Source organism: Theobroma cacao, chromosome 7, assembly GCF_053813885.1.
Source record: "Theobroma cacao isolate CCN51 chromosome 7, ASM5381388v1, whole genome shotgun sequence".
NCBI lineage: Eukaryota > Viridiplantae > Streptophyta > Magnoliopsida > Malvales > Malvaceae > Theobroma > Theobroma cacao.
In genome coordinates this window covers 6,639,873-6,663,874 of record NC_142645.1, presented here as the reverse complement: position 1 = coordinate 6,663,874, position 24,002 = coordinate 6,639,873, and the positions used below count along the sequence as shown (strand labels likewise).

Genomic DNA, 24,002 nt, shown 5'->3' with positions numbered 1-24,002 from the left:
TTTCAATTCGATATTTGACTAATTCGATTTTTTTTTGATTTGATCAATTCTCATCTATTTTTTAAAAATATTTAATTCATTTAATTATTAATTATAACAAACTGAATCAATTGAATCCACTGACTGTTGACCCCTACTTGCAAGTTGGGGAGACCGCGCTGCCAGTCTTTTCTACTCTTCTTGTAGCTGACCAATCTGGAGCTTCTTCGAAGTAATGAGCTGAAATATATGGATACCAGTACTTGAAGTTTGAGTTTGCGAGGTTTGACTACAGAATTTATTCTGGAACAGGAAAAACATTTTGTTCGTCACATTGTTAAATGCAGTTGGCCAGGGACCGTTGGCAGCTAGAACTAATGAAAGGTAGTCAACGAGCACGACCCAGGCCAGGAGATACACTCCCAGGACTTTCATCTTTCAAAGTGTCTTCTCAGTTCTTGACATTCTATCTTATGGCTAGCCAAAGCTGAAAGCCTGTATATTTGTTAGCACTTCATTATAATGATGCTGTGAAGTGCCTACAGCTTGCACTTCACTCTACACCCCATTTGTTAGCAGCATTACTTCCTTTAGTGCAGGTATAATTATGTTTCCCTTACAATTTTTTTTTTTTTTTTGTATTTTGAACATCTTAAATGGTAAGCTGGAGCATCTTTTAATATTCTTATAGAGATTTAGGTATACATTAGTCAAAAGACAAAAAGGGATCTATATCTGTATGTAAAATTTCTGATGAATTTTTAGCTGGAGAACAGAGGAGCTAAAATGATTTTGGGAACAAAGACGAAATTGAAAAACCCAATGGTGGGAGAGAAGAACTCTACAGCCATTTTCATTCTCAAGAATATCTATATGGGTAGTAACAGACTAAGCCAATAAAATTGGGGAATAAAATGAAAAACATGAAAAACCAGCTAAGCACAAGAATCGAGACTTGGATTTTTGTGCATTGCAACAACCTTCAACAGATATGAGGAAAAATGAACAACCAGCAAAAATAAAACATGGCTTTTAGCCTTACAAACAGCCAAAAACGACACCAGTAAAAACGTTTTCAGCAGACCCATAACTAAGACTCAAAACGATACTATTTGAAGAGTTTTATTAAGCACTAACTCAACAGCTAAAGTAATACTTTTTCTAGATTCTTCCTTCCTTCAACATATAGTTGACTTAGTGCTCAATTTCATCTTCTTCTGCAGCACCATCTGGAATCACTAGTTTCTCAACACACCTCCTTGATTCCAGATGAACAAACTCCAAGTTTGTCTCTTAAAAACTTGAACTGATCAGTACTCAATCCCTTAGTGAAAATATCTACCAACTGCTCCTTTGTAGGACAATATTCTACCGCTACTTCACCATTTTTGACAGCTTCTCTAATGGCATGAAACTTGATCCTTATGTGCTTAGTTCTGCCATGATCAACTGGGTTTTTAGCCATTGAGATTGCAGACTTACTGTCTATCCAAAAAGTTGTTTGTAGTTCACAGCTAAACATTAAATCTTGAAGAATCTTCCTCAGCCAAATAGCCTGGTTTGCAGCTGAGGCTGCTGCAACATACTTTGTTTCAGCAGAAGACTGTGCCACTATATCTTGTTTCTTGGAGTTTTAAGAAAAAACAGCACTGCCAAGAGAGAAACAGTACCCAGAAATGCTTTTTGAGTCCTCCAAACTTCCACCCCAATCACTGTCACAAAAGCCTTGAAGCTTCTGATTTCCATTCTTAGAGAATTTCAAGCCAAAACGTAAGGTTCCTTTCACATACCTGAGAATTCTTTTAACAGCACACAAATGAACTTCAGAGGGCTTGTGCATGAACCTAGAAAGCAAGCTGGTAGCATACATGATATCTGGCCTTGTGGAAGATAAATACAATAAGCTCCCTATCAACCTTCTATAATAAGTTTCATTATTTTCAGCTCCACCATCATCCTTGCACAGTTTAGTACCAACAGCCAAAGGGGTTGCTACTGCTTTACATTTTTCCATTTTAAACCTTTTCAACAAATCAGAGGCATATTTCCTCTGATGCAGTAAAATGAAATCAGAGCCTTGATCAATCTCCATACCAAGAAAGTAAGACATCCTTCCCAAATCACTCATTTCAAATTCAGTTTGCATTTTGGCCTTAAAATCATCCACAAACTTACCACTAGGACTTGTGATAAGCATATCATCCACATAAAGAGAAATAATAAGTTGAATCTTATTACCTGTTCCCTTCACATACAGTGTATGCTCACTGCTGCTTCTGGTAAACTCCAGGCTTTGTAAGTAGGCATCCATTCTCTCATACCATGCCCTTGGAGCCTGTTTGAGTCCATAAAGGGCTTTGACCAATTTGCAGACTTTGTTCTCCATGCCAGGTTAAACATAACCTTCAAACTGCTCAACAAAGATCTCTTCTCCAATAGTACCATTCAAAAATGCTGACTTGATGTCTAGGTGCTAGATTAACCACCCTTCATTTGTAGCAAGTGCAACTAGTAGCCTTATAGTATCATGTCTGGCTACTAGTGAAAAGGTTTCAAAGAAATCAACTCCATGGACTTGTGAGAAGCCTTTAACTATTAATTTGGCTTTGCGCTTGTTAATTGTACCATCAGAGTTTAGCTTAGTCCTATAAACCCACTTAACACCAATAACCTTCTAGTTCTCTAATCTGTCAACAAAAACCCAGGTGTTATTCTTCTTGATCATCGCCATATCAACATCCATTGCTTGCTTCCAGTTCACATCTACAACAGCTTCCATATAAGAGCTTGGCTCAATGATGGCTACATGACATCTGTTATATATGTCTTGAAGTGATCTTGTTCCTCTGACAGAAACCTCATCAATGTTCTCATCATCTTCATTTACTGCTTCATAATCATCCAGAACATCATCAGCATTACCTCTAACCCAGCTACTTTCAATCCTTTGTGTCTTCCAGTTCCACTTTGCTGCCTCATCAAACTTCACATCCCTGCTAACAAATACCTTTCTTGTCTTAACATCAAGCACCCTGTAACCTTTGGATACTTGGCTATAACCAAGATGGACTGCTACAAGAGACTTTTCATCTAGTTTTCCTCTTTTAGCATCAGGAACTTTAGAATAGCAAATGCAGCCAAACACTCTAAGATGATTAATAGCAGGCTTGACATCAAACCATGCTTCATATGGAGTCTTATTTGGGAGAGCTCTGGTCTGAGCAATATTAAGAAGATAGTTTGCAGTATTAGCTGCTTCTGCCCATAGGTACTTTGGTAGGCTCATTTCAAATAACAAACATCTAGCCATCTCCATAATTGTTCTGTTTTTCCTCTCAGAAGTTCCATTTTGTTGAGGACTATATGTCACTGGGAGCTGATGCACTATGCCAAACTGACTGAGATACAGCTCAAATTTTGTTGCAGTGAATTCAGTGCCATTGTCACTTCTGACCTTCTTAATGGTTTGGCTTGCCTGATTCTCCACTAGAGTTTTAAACTCAGGAAAACCACCAGAAGCTTCAGATTTTCTTTTTAGGAAATAAATCCAACTGAATTTTGTCACATCATTAATGAACAGCAAATAAAATCTGCTCCCATTTAAAGACTCAATCTTCATTGGACCTCCTATATCAGTATGCACCAACTCCAATTTTCAAGTTGCTTTCTAGGTTCTGGTTTTAGGAAATTCAGCTCTCTTTTGATTTCCAAATTGACAAATTCTACAAACTCTATCAGGTTCACCAATTCTAGGAAGTCCATCAACAAGATTACGCACAGCCATTTGCTTCAAGTAAGTATGATTGATATGACCATACCTCCTATGCCAAAGGTCAGTGTCCACAAAAATAGCCTTATAAGCAGTCTGTTTAAGTTTCATCCAATTCACAGGAAAGCATCTATTTCTCATGCCTACTGTAAACAACTCTTTACCAGCAGGATCACTAACAGTGCAGGTCCTATCTTTGAAAACAAGCATATAGTTGTCATCAACTAATTGCCCTACACTCAACAAGTTTTGGCTAACATCCGGAGCAAAGTAAACACAATTTATCAATTTTCTACCTGTAGGAGTCTGGACACCTATAGTTCCCACTCCAAAAATCAGTAGAAATTCTCCATTTCCAACCTCCATTCTTGTCCTGAAGCTAGAGTCCAAATCAACAAAATTGTCCTTGCATCCAGTGAGATGATTGGAGCAGCCACTATCAAGCAGCCACACATCTTTTCTTTCTTCACTGTCCACATGTTTCACCATGAAAAGTATCTCTTCATCAGCTTGAAGTTCTTCAACTACTACAACTTTCTCATCACCAGTTTTTATCTTTACTTTCGCAAACCTTCTCCACATGTCCTTGCTGTTGACACCTCTTGCATTTGACATTTGGTCTGAACCAGCAAAACTTCTCTGTATGGTTTGTTTTTTTATAATGAGAGCACGGTGGAAACTTTTTCTTTTGTTCCCTATGTCCCTTCTCATCAGACTTCTTACTCTTATCCCTTTTTCCTACTTCATTTCTCTTAGCACTACCATTACTAGGCTTCACATTCTTTGAATTTGCAACCAAGGCACTTTCAGTGATGCCCTTTTGCCTAAAAGCTCTCCTCTGCTCTAAACCCTCTAATGTATTCACCAGCTCTTTTAAAGTTATTTGACTAAGATCTCTAGAATCTTCCAGTGAGAAGATTTTTGACTCATATCTCTTAGACAGACTAACCAGCATCTTGCTAATAAGTCTTTCCTCATCCATCTCTTTACCAAGCAGCCTTAGTTGATTAACAACACCCATCATTTTACCAGAGAACTTTTTAATGGTCTCAGTATCATCCATAGTCAACATTTCAAACTGCCTAGATAAATTAAGAGCTTGAATCCTTCTAGTTCTATCACTACCGTGAAATTCCTCTTTCAACTGATCCCAGACCTCTTTAGAACTATTTAGATGCATGATTCTACTAAAAATATCATCAGAGACAGCAAAATGTAAACAGGACAGGACCTTATACCTTTTTGCCTTGTCTTCCTCAAACTGCCTTATTTGAGCCAATGTTGGGTTAGCATGCCTTTGAACAGGATCTTCTCCAATCTCTACCACCTCCCAAAGAGGGAAAGCTCGCAGGTAAGATTGCATCTTCACAGACCAAAAAACATAATTTTCTCCAGTAAGCACTGGAGAAACAGTGGTGCTAAAACCGGAGGTAGCCATGAACCATGAACTAAACAGCTAAGTTGGAAATCAAATAAGAGAGGAAAAAAATCAGAGAAAACAACCCCTTAAGACCCTTAAGAGCTCTGATACCATGTAAAATTTCTGATGAATTTTAGCTGGAGAACAGAGAAGCTAAAATGATTTTAGGAATAAAGAAGAAATTGAAAAACCCAATGGTGGGAGAAAAGAACTCTACAGCCACTTTCATTCTCAAGAATATCTATATGGGTAGTAATAGACTAAGCCAAGAAAATCGGGGAATAAAATGAAAAACATGAAAAACCAGCTAAGCACAAGAATCCAGACTTGGATTTTGTGCATTGCAACAACCTTCAACAGCTAAGAGGAAAAATGAACAACCAGCAAAAATAAAACATGGCTTTTAGCCTTACAAATAGCAAAAAACGACACCAGAAAAAACGTTTTTAGCATACCCATAACTAAGACTCAAAACGACAATATTTGAAGAGTTTTATTAAACACTAACTCAATAGCTAAAGTAATACTTTTTCTAGATTCTTCCTTCCTTCAACGTATAGTTGACATAGTGCTCAATTTCATCTTCTTCTACAGCACCATCTGGAATCACTAGTCTCTCAACACTATATAATAGTATGATAGAGAATTTAATTACTTACAAAAGTTATTCTTTCTTACTGATTCAAACATTATTTTTTTTCTCTTTTCGTTTGTTTTATGCCAGTTGTTGCTGATTGGAGGTCAAGTGAATGAGGCCCTAAGTGAAGTCGAAAAGTTCTGTAACAATTCAAGAGTGCCCTTTCCATTTAGGTATCGACCTACCAAATAATTTTGTTCCCCCCCTTTTTCCATGGTTGCCAAGAAGTGAATTCATATTGGAAAATATAATCCCAAAGGTACTTTATTTCATTTTGGCTTAACTTAGATAACTTGAGAATAACAGAAAAAGGAATATGAAGATAAGTGCTAGAGGACTCAACTAATGATTACAACTATGGTATTTCTTGTGGCAGTTATGTCTGGTGATAATCTTTTTGGGAAAATATTATATCTGAATGTGTTAGTACTAGTTGTTCCAAGGGACATTATGGTACTGTTGCCTTTGCATAGATTTTTGTGATAAGGTAGATAGTTTTTGTTGACATTACTTTCCTTTTTCTTCTGTCTTGACAAATATATCTTGTGCAGAAATCTCCTTTGGGTGTATCCGAGGCTAAAGCTCCCTCTTCGCTTAGAAGTTTTCCTTTAGTAGAATGGGCTTGATATTTTAATTATTTTCTACTATCTCCCATGGAATCTTTACTTTCAGGAGCACCTTCTAAATATTATATAAAAGATTTAATTATTCTTGCAGTATGTTAATTTTTTCAGCTGGTCCTCTTGTTGCCTTTACAAAACACTGATGTGTTGGTCCTTTGCAGAATAAGGGCTAGTCTTTTAGAGTGTTTTTATTCTAATGATTCTGTCATGCTCTCTACATGTTTTGAGGAGACTTTGAAGAAGGATCCAACATGCTGCCACTCATTGGCAAGGCTTGTCAGCATGCAACAAAATGGTATATTATCAATTATCTTGCATAGATAGACCAGTACCCGCTTCATTTGACAGTCGTTTCAATGCAGTGATTCTATCACCTAGTTGTGACACAGCCACCACCAAGGTCCCTCCCCTCTTTTTGTTTGCTTTTGCAATATTTGAACTTGGGTTTTGACAATCTCTCTCTCTCTCTTAATCATAGAAGTTTTTGCATATATAATTGTGATTTTGATATTCTTTTTAAGGGACTATAGTCTGGAATACCTTGTGGAGATGATTGCTTTGCATTTGGAAGCTACCAATCTAGAGTCCAATACATGGAGGGTGTTTGCTTCATGCTTCCTCAAACTATATCAGCATGAAGAGGATCGATTGTCAGTATGTCTCAATAGGAATGAAGGTGAACAAATTCCAAAGCTCTCTGTTAACTACAATAAGATGCCAAAATTTTTACTGAGGGAAAATCAAGAAAAGTTTGGAGGTTATGCTGCAAATGCTGGTTAAAACGTCACTTTGCCATGAAGATGCTTGCATCAGAAATGGCTTGAGGTTTGTTACTATTTCCTATTACGGAACTGTCTAATCCTTTCCCTCTGCACCGTTTTACTTAATTCCTTTACTATCTATCTCAGTTCTCACAGGAGTTAGACCCCCATGTTGGTTGAGCCTGCTTACATTATAGTTTATTGTCCTTTTGATTGCTAACATTTGCATGATTCTTTTGGCTTGCTAGTTTTGAAGAATGGTTATTTAACCTGAATAAATTTATTGTTTCAATCATCATCAAGCATCACCTAGTCATATGCTATGTTGCATCTTTCGTATTTTAGCACACATCTGGCGAACTACTCCACGTGCTTCATGATCTTTTTCTTGGCGAGATTGGTTAAATAAATTTTTGTTCTCCTTGTTTGGAACAGGGTTCTCGAAGCTTTTAACTTACAAAGTAGCTTGCGCATCCCATTTGTATGGTCAAGAGTTCAACGACGTTGGAAAGGTTTATTGTCATTTTGAGGAACAAAATGATAGGGAAATACTAAAATTCCTAAAAAGGCACATTGAGAATTCTATCCGATTAAATGCGAATATTCAAGAGAAATTAAATCAGATATAGTGTTCATGCAAGCATATCTTTCTTTCTGTTGTTCTTTATATCATTATTCATCTTTAATTTTGTGGATGAGGCAATTGAATCTCTTATTTTTGGCTAAAACACATAATATCTCTATGTTTTAGATCAACACAATACAATTGGAAGATAATAATTATGATAACATAAATGTAAAGCAATAAACAATTTTCTACCTAGTAATTTTGGTGACATTTATCGCTAAGGGTAAAACAATGCAAGATTATTTTATTAAGCTAACAGAAACTGTTAAATCTTTTTATCTTTATTAGACTAATGCCAGTGGCAAAGTAGATTGTAAGATGTTCTCATAATTAGCCCTGTAGTCTATGTTTTGCAATGTTTGTCCTAATTGAACTCTCAGATAAGAAACCAATATTCGGAGACAAACTGCATTCAAAATACAAAAATTTCTTCAGGAATCTTTCTACAAGATCTGTCTTCTGAATTTAACATGAGAAACAGAACAACCAATCCTTACATATCGCACACATGGATGTAGAAATGTAATGTACAAATTGCATGATGAGCAAACATTTGCTAAGACAATGACAGAGTAAGACATATAGTTAAATATTTCTCTATCGACCATCCAAAATTGAGATAGTAACATCATTATTTGACAATTTAATATTGCTTGAAGAAGAATCTGTTTCTAGTGACTTATTGTCCATCAGGAAACTGGGTTCCTTGGGTTCTACTAGGGCAATCTCACTACCCAACATAAGAACCACAGATGATATGTTGGGTCTATCATCAGGATGTTGTTGCACACATAAGAGAGCAATGTGGATGCACCTCACCACTTCCGACAGAGAGCATGACTCTTGTAAAAACGAATCAATCAGTTCTAATGGCTTTTCTTTCTTCCACAGTGCCCAAGCCTAAGACAAAATTATAAGCTGTTGGTCATTCTCCTTCTCAAAGTACATCAACATTTAACAAGTAAGTTTCATGCTTACATGTCCAATCAGGTTGAGGTCATGGCTTGGATTGTAAAACCCTTTATTTTTCTTGCCACTTATAATCTCCAGCGCCAGTATCCCGAAGCTGAAAACGTCTGATTTTACTGAGAATTGCCCGTTGATAGCGTATTCTGGTGCCATATAACCACTGTAGAAAATCAGCAAAAGAAAGCAACATTAGTGATGTTTTACAGTTAAATTCATGAATGTGCAGTTAACCACTTACTAAGTTCCAACCACTCTATTTGTATTCCCCTCAGTCTGGTCTCCTCCAAAAGTTTTAGCCAAGCCGAAGTCTGAAATTTTTGGATTCATCTCACTATCAAGGAGAATATTACTAGTTTTAAGATCTCTGTGTATAATCCTCAATCTGGAATCTTGATGCAGATAGACAAGCCCCCGAGCAACTCCATTGATAATATGAAAACGCTTTGGCCAATCTAGTAGCTCATGCCTTGCTCTGTCTGACATGCATGTACTATATTGAAATTCAGTCTCCATTTATTATATATATGCACTAGCCTACAGAAATTTTTCAGGTTTTTTGAGGGATCCATTACCGAAAATGAAGAAATTCAGACTTTTGTTCGGCATAAATTCATACACCAGCATTTTCTCCTCTCCTTGGATGCAGCATCCAAGAAGCTTTACAAGATTCCGATGTTGAAGTTTGGCGATCAGTGCTACTTCATTTTTGAACTCATCTGATCCTTGTCTTGAGCGGATTGAGAGCCTCTTCACAGCAATTTGTTGTCCATCTTCCATAGTACCCTGAAAATAATGTACCATATGTAAGAATGTTTTCGTCTAACATTCATTTAAGCAGAACAGTGCAAATTTACCTTGTAAACAGGCCCAAAACCACCTTCTCCCAGCTTCTTGTCAGATGAGAAGCCATTGGTGGCTTTAGCTAACACAGCTAGGTCGAATAATTCAAGTTCTCTATCTTCCTTTTGCCCTGCATTGCTCCTGTTATTTACACCATGATTTTCATTTTCCCCTGAAACAGTTGCCAAACGTGCTAACATTAGCCATAGAATGTTGGGTTATGACCACTTTGTTGGTTTTGGTCCAACATATTTCTGAACAAAACCTCAAAATTCCTCTCACAGCCACCATATGATTGTGTCTGAGTTCTTTTGGATCTTTTCTCAAAAGAACCAGGGGAAGTTTCTAGCACTCTTTACATTTCTGAAGTTTCTCTAAAGCATTGTTGAAATATGATTTCTGAAGGCAGATGGCTTTACCTTGCATTCTTGTACGGCTTCTGCGAAAGTAATAGCAGACAAGAAGCACACCAACAACTAAGAAAATGACAGCTGGAGGTATGACTGCAAGCTTCATTTTAACCTCACCTTTTGGCTCTTCATGGACAAGGACAATTCAATGAATCCAAGAAAGAAAAAGAAAGAAGTTAGTTAAATTAGGTGCAGCGTTAAATGGTTTAATACTTGGTAATATAACTTCAAGGAAATACTTGATACTTATCACAATCAAAAGTAATTAGCTCATATACCTGCTTCAGAAGTAGACATTCGAATGTATAGTTCTTGCCCACCATCTTGAAACTGTTTGATATCAATCAGATCTCCAAACCAAATGGCACAACCACTTCCTTTTCCTCTTATATCTGTGTTTGTGTAGGCCATACAAGAACAGTTCTGTAAACATTTAGCCCTGCATTCTTTGAGACTTATGCTTTTGTCTACCCAAGAATGTTCTGTATCTGGCAGTTTCAATCGACCAAATTTGATAAATGCATCTCCCTTCTGGCAGTCTAATGGCTTATTGCGAACACATCCTTGAGACCAGTTGATGGAGTCCCAATACCGTGAAGCTTTGTGCTTGAATCCTTTCAAACATTGACAAGGTAGCGCTTCGGCACTGTCACAAATCCCATATGCACCACAGAGTCCAAAGTTGTCACAGAAATCAGTCGGTGGATAAGTAGAAAGCATCCAACTTCTACTTCCTTCAATCCAAAAGTAGCCCTGAGCCTGATAGATGGTTTGGTTCAAAACATACCTCATGATAGCTGATTGATTGCCGAGGCAAAATCTGAAGTACACCTCGTCATTATTCCATACAAATTCGAAGTGAAAACCAGGACTAGGCTTTAACAAGGGTGTACCACTGTATCCGAGGCCATTCCAGGGGCCTGTCCGAATGAGTTTCTTTGTACCCTTCCATGCAACAAAATCAGGGTAATTATTTAGCTCGACGCCAGAAGTGAAGTCTCCAGGAGATGGATCATCATAGCTCTTCCATGCTGTCAAACGGCGATCAAGACCAGTTCTCAAGTCCGATCCATACTTCATCCCTGGTAGAAGAGTATCAGTTGGATAGTCAAAGCTTTGCCACGAAAGAGCTCTTTCTGAATTACTATCATCACTTTCATCTCTTAGGACAAGATTTCCAGAATCCAAGAGCTGTACTATTGGCTTTCGCGCTATCTTTGTTGAGTTTGTTGACCAAACAACACCGTTGCTTCGACTGAGCAGCATAAGATTGCCTTTTCTGTTGAGCAACAGCATACCATACGAGTCATTGATTGGGTTGCGCCGGTTTGCAACCCAAACAACAGTTCGGACAGGGATTTTCTTGTACCAAATTCCCAAGTAACGATTCATGGAGCTTCCAGGGCTGAAGAAACCCAGTTCAAAGGTTCCATCTCTGGAAACCAAGGTCCTGCCATCACTTAAAGACTCTGAGGAGGTAAAGTAATCGATTCCAACAGAGAATCTAGAGAAGAAACTAAGCAAGATGATTTTGATCGAAATGAAAGATAAAATGTCCATCGCTTCCCAAGCTTTCACAACTCACTGCTAGAGTTTTTCATATTGAAGCATTATAAAAGAAAAGAATCTCAAAGCTCATAACAGTTCACTTTCATGGAGGTGCATGCAAGTAGTGTGTGAGCAAAATTGTACCGGGTCAACCGAACTGATTTAAATGTGATTTAAGTAAAACTATTCGATCTAATTGGTTTATTAAATTTATTAATCTGAAAAGTTTAATTTAATTGATTTATTTGATTGTTTCTTCATTTTGAAATTTTTAAACCGAATCAATCAAAAGATCAAACTAATTATATATATATATATATATATGATAATATTATATATATTATTTTTAAATTTATATAAAATATATGTTTTTATTATTGATTTTTATTTTAAATCTTACAATTTTTTTAAATTTATTGATTTTCAATTCGATAGTTAACTAACTCGATTTTCTTTTATATTTGGTCAATTCTTATCAAATTTTTAAAAATATTTAATTTATTTAATCATTAATTATAATTGACTAAATCAATGGAATCGACTAATTGTTCACTCCTACTTGCAAGTTGGGAAGACCACGTTGACTGTCTTTTCTACTCTTCTTGTAGCTGACCAATCAGGAGCTTCTTCGAAGTAATGAGCTGAAATATACGGATACCAGTACTTGAAGTTTGAGTTTGCCAGGTTTGACTATAGAATTAATTCCGGAAAGGGTAAAACATTTGGCTAGTCAAATAATTAAATGCAGTTGGCCAGGGACCGTTGGCAGCTAGAACTAATGAAAGGTCGTCAACGAACACGACCCAGGCTAGGAGATACACTCCCAGGACTTTTATCTTTCAAAGTGTCTTCTCAGTTTTTGACATTCTATCTTATGGCTAGCCAAAGCCGAAAGCTTGTATCATATTGGTTGAGTGGATATGCCTACACCTTTCCATTTATCAACACAACTATAAATATAAAGAACAAGAAAACCTGATTATCGATTTAGTCCACAATCAGGTGGAGTTAAAAAATACATGAAATTATATCGTCATATTATTTTATAATATTAATATATCACATCATTATTAATTATAATATATTAATATATCAAATTAATACAATATGACATAAAATTACAAGTCAGGTTTTGATTAATGAGAATTATTTGTATCAATTAAGTTGATGTGGGGTAAAAAATATCGTATGATTATATTGTCATGTCATTATATCACATCAATATGCCATGTTATCTAAATATTTAATTTATTAATTGATACATGATCTTTTACTTAAAAAGTAAAATTCGAAATCTTATTTCTCTAATTTAAAAAATATATATATATATAATATGTTAACATATCATATCAACACTACATGACATAAAATGATAAATAACGTTTAATTATTTAACCGTTAATGATAAAAATTTATTTAATCTAAAAAAATATAAAAAACTTATTCGAAGTGATAAAAAATTAAAACTTTATTTAAAATTTTTTAAAATAATTTAAAAATTCTTTTAATTATTGTGCTTACTATATATTATTATTCTATTAAGTTGGCTGCTCCAAAAAAAATTCCAAAAACCCACTTTTCCGTTAAATTGGCCCACTAACTTAATTGGGCCGGATCACCAAATTCATTACCTTACTTGACCCAATCCTTATCCCCTCCGGAATCTAACCCCGCATTTCACTTTATTTTTGCCAATGTCGAAATCTCTCTCTCTCCCTCTCTAATGCCACCGATCTCTGCCATTTGATAAAAATTTCCTCGAAAAATCCAATTTTTTAAAATAAATCCGATAAAAAGATTCCAACCCGGTGACCCGAAATGGCGGCATATAGAGCGGATGACGACTATGATTATTTGTTCAAGGTGGTGCTGATCGGGGATTCGGGTGTGGGGAAATCGAACTTGTTGTCTAGATTTACGAGGAACGAGTTTAGCCTTGAATCCAAATCCACAATCGGAGTCGAATTCGCCACCCGAAGCATTCGGGTAGATGATAAGATCGTTAAGGCCCAGATTTGGGACACCGCTGGACAAGAAAGGTACATTTTTTAAACTCACTTTCTTGTTTTAAATGTTCACTCTTATTTCTCATTTGTTTTGTTTTGTTCTTTTTTTTAGTTTTAAGGGGTTTTGTAATTTTGAGAGATTTGAGGAAAAGGAGGTGTATCTTGGATTGGTGTATTGGTTTGGTGAAATGGGTACTTGGAATTTTGGTTTTTTCTTTTTAGGTTGTTTGGTTGCTGGGATAATGTGGGAATGAGGTGCATTCAGATTTTTTTTTCTTTTTAATGTTAAAGCATGTGGACTTGGATTTTGGTTATTTGGCGAAAAGAAAGCGTTTTTTTGGATTGGTCCGTTGTTTTAAGAATATGTCAAAGACAATTTTCTTGATTAGCATGCTGCAAAGTCGATTTGGTTTAGAAATTAGCATGTGTCATGTTTATGAATAGATTATATATAAAATCAACAGTTGGTTTACTCATGGATGAGCCATACAGAAAACGTAGTGGGTCTAATTTATTTAATGTCTGTTCCATTAACGAAAACATAGAGTGCACCTACTACTCTTAAAAGTCCAAGTTGAATCATTGAGCTGTATCTGTTAGCATCTCTAGAATATCCCTTGTATATTCTATCACTTGTCTGTCTAATCTATGAAACATTGTATTTATTGTTGTTGGGTTAAGAAGAATTTGTCTGTTATTTTCAGCTTTGATTATTGTATTAATTCTACTAAGGAAACCTTGTTCTAGTCTTAAAGTACTATTATATGATATTTTGAAATTTAGGACATTGTTGTGGTTTTTGTTTCAGTTCTGATGAATGTCCTATTATTTGTAAATTTTGATGCTTGAACTTATGTGAAAAGCATCTTTACATGCCTTTAGAAGTCATGTCTTCTGTTCTGTCTTCAACTCTGCTTGCTATGCATGAGGCAGGAAAACTGTTGTGTGCACAACAGAACTTTCTAGTTGCACAGATAATTTTCTCAGTGATGTTTCTCTGGGTAAAAGGTACCAGAGTAAGCTTTCACAATGTCATATATTTTATTAATTGTATTAATGTGTTCTATAAGCTTTTTGAGAGTTGATTTCTTGTCATATTCCTTACGAAGATACCGAGCAATTACAAGTGCGTACTACCGAGGAGCTGTTGGTGCATTGCTCGTCTATGATGTTACTCGACATGTCACATTTGAGAATGTTGAGAGATGGTTGAAGGAGCTACGAGATCACACGGACTCCAATATTGTCATTATGCTTGTTGGCAACAAGGCGGACCTGCGACACTTGCGTGCTGTTTCCACTGAGGATGCTAAGGCCTTTGCCGAGAGAGAAAATACCTTCTTTATGGAGACATCTGCCCTTGAGTCAATGAATGTTGAAAATGCATTCACGGAAGTGTTAAGTCAAATATATCGTGTGGTCAGTCGAAAAGCACTCGAGGTAGGGGACGATCCTGCAGCCTTGCCTAAGGGACAAACCATCAATGTTGGAAGCAAGGATGATGTTTCGGCCATCAAGAAAGTTGGCTGCTGTTCTGCTTAAATGTTTGATGATTTTGGGCATCCAAGTTTCCTCCCTTTTTCATCTCTTTAAGCGCAATACGTTCCTCTTTGTGTTATGGTCCTTGAGCTTCCTCTAGCCTTGAATTTGAAGGCAGAGAAGATGCAGCATCTCGCAATTTTCCTTTTTTTTTTTTTTCATTTGATTTCAGTTCCTTTTTCATGGTTCTTTATTTCTTTTAGGGTATTTTTCTTCCTCGTGTAATGTTCCATTCCATTTCCATAGTTTTGATAGTTTTTGTTGTATTTGATTGCTTTAGAATACATAGTTTGTTCAGACAGATGTAGTTTTGGAATCTTAAATGATTTTTATTAGTTGTGGATCATAAAATTTGAATTAGCTATGATAATATATATTAATTCCTTCATAGGTGCCTGTGGCTGTTAATTTATTTGGAGTGAATGCTGTAATTGGTATACAAGTTGGAAATCTGTTGCTAGTTTGGGGGGCCACAAGTTTCAAGGTAAAGGGATGGAGATTGATGGAAATCTGTTGTATTTGTGCAAGTGGTGAGGAAGAGCCTTGTACCAAGCAATAAAAAGGCTGAGGAGTACGGGATTTGATATGCTAGCTGGCTAATTGGTATACACATTTGCTTATTCTCCACACACATGTTTTTCGTGCTTCACATTGCCAGTCTTTGTAATAGGTTTTAGTTCAGACGAATAATGCAGTGATTAAATGGTAAGATCATGTGCTTTTCCCTTAATCCAAGATTAGTTCCTATATGTTTAATTATAAACTAAGAAGCAAAAGAGAGTGCGGATTACAACATATATATGTGTCGCCATTGGTGCTTAAAGATTTGGAAATCAGATAAGAATCTATTGTTGCGTCAGTGGAAGATATGTTTGCTATAAACTGAGTGATCCACCTTCTTTATTGACAATGGCAGAGGCAAGAAAAAAAGATACCTCTGAAAGACAGTGTGTATATATATATATTGGTCTCGACGTACGGTAGCAGAGTGGAAGCAAAGATGAGCAAATCGAACAACTCCCAACTTCATGTTGCTATGTTTCCATGGTTTGCCTTTGGCCATTTCATCCCCTTTCTTCACCTCTCAAACAAGCTTGCTGAGAAAGGCCACAAGATTTCCTTCTTATTGCCTAAAGGAGCACAGGCAAAGTTGGAACAGCTAAGCTACTACCCAAACCTGATTCGATTCTTTCCTTTCGTTGTTCCCCGTATAGACGGTCTCCCTCCAGACGCCGAAACTGTATCTGATGTTCCTTTCTCTCTACATGTGTCCTTCGCTAACGCTGGCTTTGATGGAACCCAAGATCAAGTTGAAGACATCTTAAGGGCTATAAAGCCTGATATGGTTTTCTATGATTTTGGGCATTGAATTCCAGCTCTGGCTCGCCAAATGGGCATCAAGTCTGTGTACTATACTGTGGTTTCTGCAGCTGCAATATATTGCGCACTTAACCAAAACAGATGGGAAGGATGGGAAGGACGTGACTGAAGAAGAGCTTATAGAGACACCTCCTGGTTATCCTTCTATTGTGAGATTCAGAGGCGAAGACGTTGGTGCTATAATAGATTTCTTAGTAGTACCGGAAACCGGATTGTCAATTGAAGATCGCCTGATCTCTAGCATTGAAGAGAATCATGCCATAGCCTTCAGGACTTATCGTGAAATTGAGGGACCTTTCTGTGACTATTTTGTTGAACAATTTGGAAAGACCGTTCTGTTGAGAGGACCTTGCTTCCCTGAAACCAAGAACACACAGCTTGAAGAGAAATGGGCTTGCTGGCTAAGTAACTTTGAGCCAAGTTCTGTGGTGTTTTGTGCGTTTGGAAGCCAGATTACACTGCAAAAGGAGGAGTTTCAAGAGTTAGTTCTTGGGCTTGAGTTATCGGGGCTACCTTTCTTGGTGGCTTTGAGACCACCACAAGGATGCGTGACGGTTGAAGAGGCATTGCCTGAGGGGTTTGAAGAGAGGGTTCAAGGAAGAGGGCTGGTGCATGGTGGTTGGCTTCCGCAAGAGCTGCTACTAAAACACCCATCTATTGGGTGTTTTGTGAATCACTGTGGTTATGGAACCATGTGGGAATCTTTGCTCAGTGATTGCCAAATTGTACTGATTCCCAGCCTGGCAGGTCAAATCCTGAACACCAGATTAATGGTAGATGAACTCAAGGTTGCAGTTGAGTTGGAGAGAGGAGAAAAGATGCAGATTTCCAAGGAGAAGTTGAGTGAAGCCATCAAGCTGGTTATGGACAAGGACAGTGAAATGGCTGATTTGCTAAGGAGAAACCATTCCAAGCTGAACCAAACACTTTCTAACAGAGATCTTCAGGATGAATATGTCAATAATTTCATCCAAGGTCTGCAAAATCTTATCAAATAGAGACTCTACATTGCAAAAGAAGATAAATGGTCTGCTTGCTGTTGGAGATTTTCAACAATAATGATGGAAAAATGAAAAGAAGAAAATCTTTTGAACAATCCTATCAAATAGGGATTTTCATCCAATCTTTTGAACAATTAAAATTGTTTAAGAGTTATGTTTGTTCAAATAATTTAATCAATTCAAATAATTATGTTTGTTGAAAAATAGACAATTGTATCTGTTAAGAAGAAATATCTTTGTCTATAAATAAAATTCTCTAGTTTCTTGAAAATGTATGAATAAAATAAAAAAGAAAAACAATTTTTTATATTGATTTTGTATACAATCAATGGTTTATCTTCAAAATTTATACATCAGTAACTTCTTTTACACATTATAAATAAAATCAAATAAAACTTTAAAATAAGTGACATAAATACACGCCTTGCAACTATTCCGCAGATATTTTTTAATTAGAGAATTTTCCAATTTTATGTTCCAATACTTACCTCGCTAGCTTAATTAAAATTGACATAAAAGGTTTGCTTATCCACACAAATGTACCCTACTTTACATTGTCAGTCCCTTTCAACAGGATTTAATTTGACATTGACCAATTGTAAACTATAGGTAGTTTATTATAATAAACTATTATTTTTTTTGGTACCTACAATAAACTATTATAAGAAAAAAAATTTATTATAAGAAAAATATGTTAAATAGTTCCTACAGTATAATAAAAATATTAAAGGGTAAATTACTCAAAACATCTTAAATTTTGATCATAATTCAATGTGAATCCATTGATATTGACAATGTACATTTCACTCCAAAACACCCTTCAAATAAAAAACATTAAAATCGAGAGTCCTATGAATTGTGAAGGAGAATCGATTCAAACAACAGGTTTGGATACTTGGAAGTCGCCTAGAGTAGGAAGAAATATTTGAACTTATAATGGTGTAGAGGATTGTTGGTTCATGGGTGGTTATTGGTTGAGACTTGACAGAGAGTTTACTTCATGATGGAGATGCATTTCCCAGTGGTTTGGCTTATTGACAACAAATTGTGTTAAATTGTGAAAAGCTGAAGTAATGGCTGCAACAGCAGCCTCTGTTATGAACACGAGAAACAGGATGAACAGAGCTTGATTACCAGCAAAGAAAATAGCATCAAACATTAGCATCATTCTTCTGAAAGTTAATTACAAGTAATATTTATGAATGATACATTATTAACGCTTGTTATATTGCATGATCCAAGTGTTTAGATTCAACAACACAGTGAACATGCATGGCTACACGTAACAAAACAAGGTAACGTGCTATAAGTTTGCTTTACAGCAAAACAACCTAAGATCTTGTCCACGTGTACCCATCATGCAAGTATTAACCATAACAAATTAGTGCAGCTAGATTGAATTATTTGTGTCCCTTATGTAGATAGTGCAATAAATAATCTCCTCATTTATTATGATCAATCTTGTCAAACTTTGTAAATTTGACTCTATATGTATAATGGTTCTTTTCAAAATATCCTCATCCATGTGTTTTGGAGAATAACCATCTTTATAATTTTACCTGCTTTTAGTTAAGAAAAATTAATTTTGAATAAAATTACTCTTAATAAGATCAATTTATATGTTTGGGTTTGCGTCTCAAACTGACTCATATTCTTTAAGTTTTTATCGTCAAACCATTCATCTTCGAAGCATTCCTTGTCAGGAAAAAAAATCTTCAAGCGTTTTGAGCATTTTATAGTGATTTTTGATACGCGAAGAAAATTTTTAAGTATTTTGGAGTAATTTTTTATATACGATAAAAAAACTTTTAACATTTTGAGCATTCCTTACTAAGTAAGCATATTCGTTAATTATGTTATTAAATGGAATATAGTGTACTGTTTGAAATTATTGATTTTGTTAAATGAAATTTGATAATTTTGGTGGTTTTTGGGTCGAATGTTAATGAGATATGTGTGACTAGTTAGGCATTGGGTTTTGGGGTTTTAAGCATTCCATGATTTAGATATTGTGTTACTGGTTGATAGGACACTATATGATTGGTTTTTAAGCATTGCGCAATTAGTTTTTAGTCATTGCGTGACTGGTTTTTAAGACATAGCATGACTAGTTGATAAAGCATTGCGTGACTAATTTTTAGTCATTACGTGATTAGTTAATAAAGCTAATGATTGGTTTTTAAGTCACGCAATACCTAAAAGCCAATCTTGCAATACTTAAATCACGCAATGCCTAAAAACCAATAACGTAATACTTAATAACTAATTAATTTGCCGGCCTATATTTAAATTACCAAAGCTATATATTATTCTAATTTACAGATATATCTAAGCAATTTTAAGTTCTCAACTTTGAAGTTTTACGAATATAAATTAATAAACTTAAGAACTCAAAACACATACCTTAATGTTATTATTAATTTTTAGGATGACGAGAGAAAACTGAATAGGGAGATAGACAATATTTGATAAGAGAGAGAAATCAAGATTTAATTTTTAAATTTTTATCTGAATGGTGAGATAGAGAAAATCGAAATTATTATATTTGATTGAAATTGCTTAAAAGGTATTATTGTCAAGTCATATCAAAAATTAGATAAAAACCATTAAAATTATAACGAGTGACCTTTTTAAATTAAGCTTTTACGACGAAAGTTATTTTTCACGATTTCCTATATATATAAAGTATAGAAGTTAGAGAGCTGCAGTAATTGTTCGCTCCTCTGTTCATGTTTTTCAGAAAAGAAAAAGATTGGATACAGCTCGAATGAAGTTCTTGAAGTTAGGAAGCTCAAGAACCAGATTTATGAGTTTGCCAGCTTGTGATGCATGCTTAATTGGATAAAATGTTGTTATGTTTTTGCATTGATGCCAGCTTTTGCGGCTTTTTTGTTGTTGTTTGTGTTGCTGGGTTCAACATATAGAATTATTGTCAAAATTTAAGGAATTTTGAATAATTTATCTAAATATTAAACTATATGCAGCTGTTAGTGCATTGCACGTGTATGGTGTCACTCGACACGTCAATTTGAGAATGTTGAGAGATGGTTGAAGGAGCTACGAGATCACAAGGCGGACCTGCGACACTTGCGTGTTGTTTCCACCAAGCGATGCGAAGGCCTTTACCGAGAGAGAAAATACCTTCTTTACGGATACATCCGTTTTTTTTTTTTTTAAATTAAGAAAAAAGGAATTTTAATTTTAATTTTTAAATAAAAAATTATACATCAATTAATTAATAAATAAGTTAAATATTCGGATGTAAGAGGCATCTGCCCTTGAATCAATGAATGTTGAAAATGCATCCACGGAAGTGCTAACTCAACTATATCGTGTGGCCAGTCGACAAATTGGAATGCTGTTTACTTGCTTGGAAGCAGTCATTGTAGGGTATCAAGTTTTCTGACGTGTTGAAGATGTCACAATGGATAGCCTATGTAGATTTTTGTAGTATATGGCCCAGTGACTAGAGGTCACAAGAATCGATGGGTCGTTTCTTGCTAGCTGTCCCTTTGACCTTTCGATCCCGTTACAATCCGAGGTTGTTTTTGAGCTTGAATAGTCCCTCTTGATGCAGCTAGAATGCAGCTCTATATTTAATGCAATCTATATGTTTCTTTTCAAAAAAAAAGAAAAATTGATCAGATTGACGAAATCGCATAAGAACAAAAATTATTAATTCTACCCATCTTATGCATGTTTTCCTTGCTGTTTAAGGATGTCAAGTCAAGTAGGGTCTGAAATAAGTTTGGATGCTGCTATGTAACTAACATCACAACATACTTTTTGCCTATGCCGATCAAAAATTGCTAGTAGTTTCGTCAGCTACATAATGTTAATAAATATAACTTGTTTTGAACTCAGTCACACTACCCACAGGTTGCAAGCAAAGATGAGAAACTCCAACTCCTCCAGGCTTCACGTAGCCATGTTTCCTTGGTTTGCCTTTGGCCATTTCATCCCTTATCTTCACCTCTCAAACAAGCTTGCTGAGAAAGGCCATAAGGTCTCCTTTTTATTGCCTAAAGGAGCACAGCCAAAGTTGGAACAACTTAACCAATATCCAAATCTTCTTCAATTCTTTCCTCTTGTAGTTTCCCATGTAGATGGTATGCCCCCAGGCGCCGAAACTGCATCCGATGTTCCTCAACCACTACATAGCTTGCTTGCTATTGCATTTGACCAAACTCGAGATCAAGTTGAAGCCATTTTAAGGGCTATAAAGGCTGACGTGGTTTTCCATGATATGGGGCATTGGATTCCAGCCTTGGCTCACCAAATCGGCATCAAGTCCATTTACTATGCCGCGGTGTCTGCAGCCGCAAACGCGCATCTGGCAAAGGAAGTTTCAAAGGAAATGACTGTAGAAGAGCTGATAGAAGTTCCTCCTGGTTATCCTTCTTCCAAGGTGAGATTCAAAGCTGAAGAAGCTGCTATTGTAACAACTCTGCCCGAAATTTTTGGAATAGGATTGTCATTTCAGGACCGGATAATAACTGCCATGAAAGACAGTGATGTCATAGCCTTTAGGACTTACCGTGAAATTGAAGGACCTTTCTGTGACTATATTGCTCAACATTCTGGCAAGCCTGTTATGTTAACAGGGCCTTCCCTACCTGAAACAAATGCCACACAGCTTGAAGACAAATGGGCTAATTGGCTAAGCAACTTTGAGCCAAGTTCTGTGGTGTTTTGTTCATTTGGAAGCCAGATTGCATTGCAAAAGGGGGAGTTTCAAGAGTTGGTTCTTGGGTTTGAGTTATGAGGGCAACCTTTCTTGGTGGCTTTAACACCACCAGACGGATGCATAACGATTGAAGAGGCTTTGCCTGAGGGGTTTCATGAAAGGATCCAAGGAAGAGGGTTGGTGTATGGTGGTTGGGTTCCCCAGGAGCTATTACTCAGCCATTCATCTGTTGGGTGTTTCGTGAATCACTGTGGTTATGGAACCATGTGGGAATCTTTGCTCAGTGACTGCCAAATTGTGTTGATTCCCCGCTTAGGAGATCAAATTCTGAACACCAGACTAATGGTAGAGGAACTCGAGGTCGCAGTTGAAGTTCAGAAAGGAGAAAACAGGGAGATTTCCAAGGAGAACTTGAGCAAAGCCATCAAGATGGTGATGGACAAGGACAATGAAATAGCTGGTCTGTTGAAGAGAAACCATGCCAAGCTCAAGAACATTCTTTCTAACAGAGATCTTCAAGAAGAATATATCAATAACTTCATCGAAGGTCTGCAAGATCTGGTCAAATAAGATCCAAATTGCAAAAGAAGAAGAAGAATCCAATTTAGAGTCCGAGTTTAGTAAACCTGTTTTAGTGGTGAGGTTTCTTAATGTCTATCAGATTCCAATCTGATATAATGCAATAAGTTCATTGTTAGTTTCCTTCAATATTCTTAACCTCTAATGTATTGGCTTTACAAAGTTTTCTGTATTTCTTAATGTCTAAATGATTTGAATAGCAGTAGGGGATGAAAACAAATTAAATCTACTTCATCATATTGTCTTTTTTCTTATAAATCCCTCAGCCAAATGTCTCAAAAGTCAAAAGTGAATGAAATCAATTATTACTTGCTCCATGACAAAAATATATAAATAATGTTAGTGGGTCCGCAAATAATTGGTGAGTGATAACAATTACCTCGATAGTAAATCAGTAAAATCTGAATATGATCAAGAGTCAAGCATCCCACAAATTACCTTGATAGTAAATTACTTTAAACACACATGAAGTTGCTATAAGTCAACGTAATGAATGAAACACAACACTCTGATCCTGCAGATAACCAAAAATGTGACAAATTCAACATATTATTATAGAAAAAATTTAAAAAAAAAAGAAGAAAAAGAAAAAAAATAATGGAAAAGCACATTATAGCTGAAAGTTAATATTACAGAATGAGAGTGCATAATGAGGGTCTGTACAATTGTTTGATAATTACAGAGCCAACAAATAATGGTTGACTGTCTGTTAGATATCTGCAGGTCTAGGTACAAGATACCCTACAAAACATCAACTTAGTTATAGTAAATGGATTAGTCATAAGACACCTGGGGAGTGCTTCTTCCGTTGATTCTGCCACCATCAACCATTTTATGTAATTTATTACTTTTTATTTGGTTAAAGCACCCCATGTTTTGTAAATCCTTGGACACTGGGCTAATGACTCAGATTTGGCGTACGTTCTTCACGAAACTTAATATTCATCTAACAATTTTTAATTAATAAGATTAAGAGGAAATTGTGCGAAATGGACCTCCTGATAAGGTGATTTCAAAAATAACCATTTATATAAAGTTATCTGTTTCTAGCTAAAAAGAAGCATGAGTAGACCAAAATGCCCATAAAAACATCGTTTGAAATTAAGCTCCAGATATCTCCCTCCCGCCACAGAGAAAATAGAAATAAATGCTCAGCTGTTTGAGCTCGCTCATCTTTCTCTCTCAGCTCTCTAAACTGTCTCAACTCCGTCAACTCTCTATTGAGC

At 36.1% G+C, this 24,002-nt stretch overlaps 2 protein-coding genes, 1 long non-coding RNA gene and 2 pseudogenes across 8 annotated transcripts; 4 read left to right on the top strand and 1 right to left on the bottom strand.

Moving 5' to 3' along the window:
• Positions 1-514: 514 nt before the first annotated feature.
• On the top strand, positions 515-7,825 carry LOC18594104 (uncharacterized). Of its 5 annotated transcripts, none has more exons than XR_016027449.1 (4): positions 515-578; positions 5,893-6,828; positions 6,959-7,253; positions 7,625-7,825. It is a non-coding gene; the product is annotated as an uncharacterized LOC18594104 (long non-coding RNA). The 5 variants fall into 5 exon arrangements; XR_001928679.2 differs by lacking the exon at positions 515-578 and adding an exon at positions 5,694-5,801; XR_016027450.1 differs by lacking the exon at positions 515-578 and having other exon boundaries at positions 5,725-6,064; positions 6,357-6,828.
• A 399-nt stretch (positions 7,826-8,224) lies between these two features.
• On the bottom strand, positions 8,225-11,741 carry LOC18507103 (G-type lectin S-receptor-like serine/threonine-protein kinase At4g27290). Of its 2 annotated transcripts, XM_088808127.1 has the most exons (8): positions 10,824-11,741; positions 10,315-10,682; positions 10,046-10,162; positions 9,641-9,798; positions 9,359-9,569; positions 9,025-9,262; positions 8,796-8,946; positions 8,225-8,717 (listed from the first exon to the last, which is right to left on the bottom strand). In XM_088808127.1, the coding sequence occupies exons 1-8, from the start codon at positions 11,594-11,596 to the stop codon at positions 8,415-8,417; spliced, it is 2,319 nt and encodes a 772-aa protein (XP_088664253.1). In that variant the 5' UTR covers positions 11,597-11,741; the 3' UTR covers positions 8,225-8,414. The 2 variants fall into 2 exon arrangements, with proteins under 2 accessions (XP_088664253.1, XP_017979986.2); XM_018124497.2 differs by having other exon boundaries at positions 10,315-11,741.
• A 1,510-nt stretch (positions 11,742-13,251) lies between these two features.
• Positions 13,252-15,517, top strand: LOC18594102 (ras-related protein RABA1f). Its single transcript, XM_007021561.3, has 2 exons — positions 13,252-13,623; positions 14,700-15,517. The coding sequence occupies exons 1-2, from the start codon at positions 13,403-13,405 to the stop codon at positions 15,130-15,132; spliced, it is 654 nt and encodes a 217-aa protein (XP_007021623.1). The 5' UTR covers positions 13,252-13,402; the 3' UTR covers positions 15,133-15,517.
• Positions 15,518-15,620: 103 nt separating this feature from the next.
• LOC18594101 (UDP-glycosyltransferase 79B2 pseudogene) lies at positions 15,621-17,605 on the top strand (annotated as a pseudogene).
• A 3,726-nt stretch (positions 17,606-21,331) lies between these two features.
• Positions 21,332-23,034, top strand: LOC18594098 (UDP-glycosyltransferase 79B2 pseudogene; annotated as a pseudogene).
• Positions 23,035-24,002: the final 968 nt, after the last annotated feature.

Excerpts from the sequence above, each read along its gene's own strand:
- LOC18507103 (XM_018124497.2), bottom strand. The coding sequence starts at position 11,596 with ATGGACATTTTATCTTTCATTTCGATCAAAATCATCTTGCTTAGTTTC. Across the intron at positions 9,570-9,640 it reads GTTTTGGGCCTGTTTACAAG|GGTACTATGGAAGATGGACA; the intron begins GTAAATTTGCAC and ends CATTATTTTCAG. Across the intron at positions 8,947-9,024 it reads AATAGAGTGGTTGGAACTTA|TGGTTATATGGCACCAGAAT; the intron begins GTAAGTGGTTAA and ends GATTTTCTACAG.
- LOC18594102 (XM_007021561.3), top strand. The coding sequence starts at position 13,403 with ATGGCGGCATATAGAGCGGATGACGACTATGATTATTTGTTCAAGGTG. Across the intron at positions 13,624-14,699 it reads GACACCGCTGGACAAGAAAG|ATACCGAGCAATTACAAGTG; the intron begins GTACATTTTTTA and ends TTCCTTACGAAG.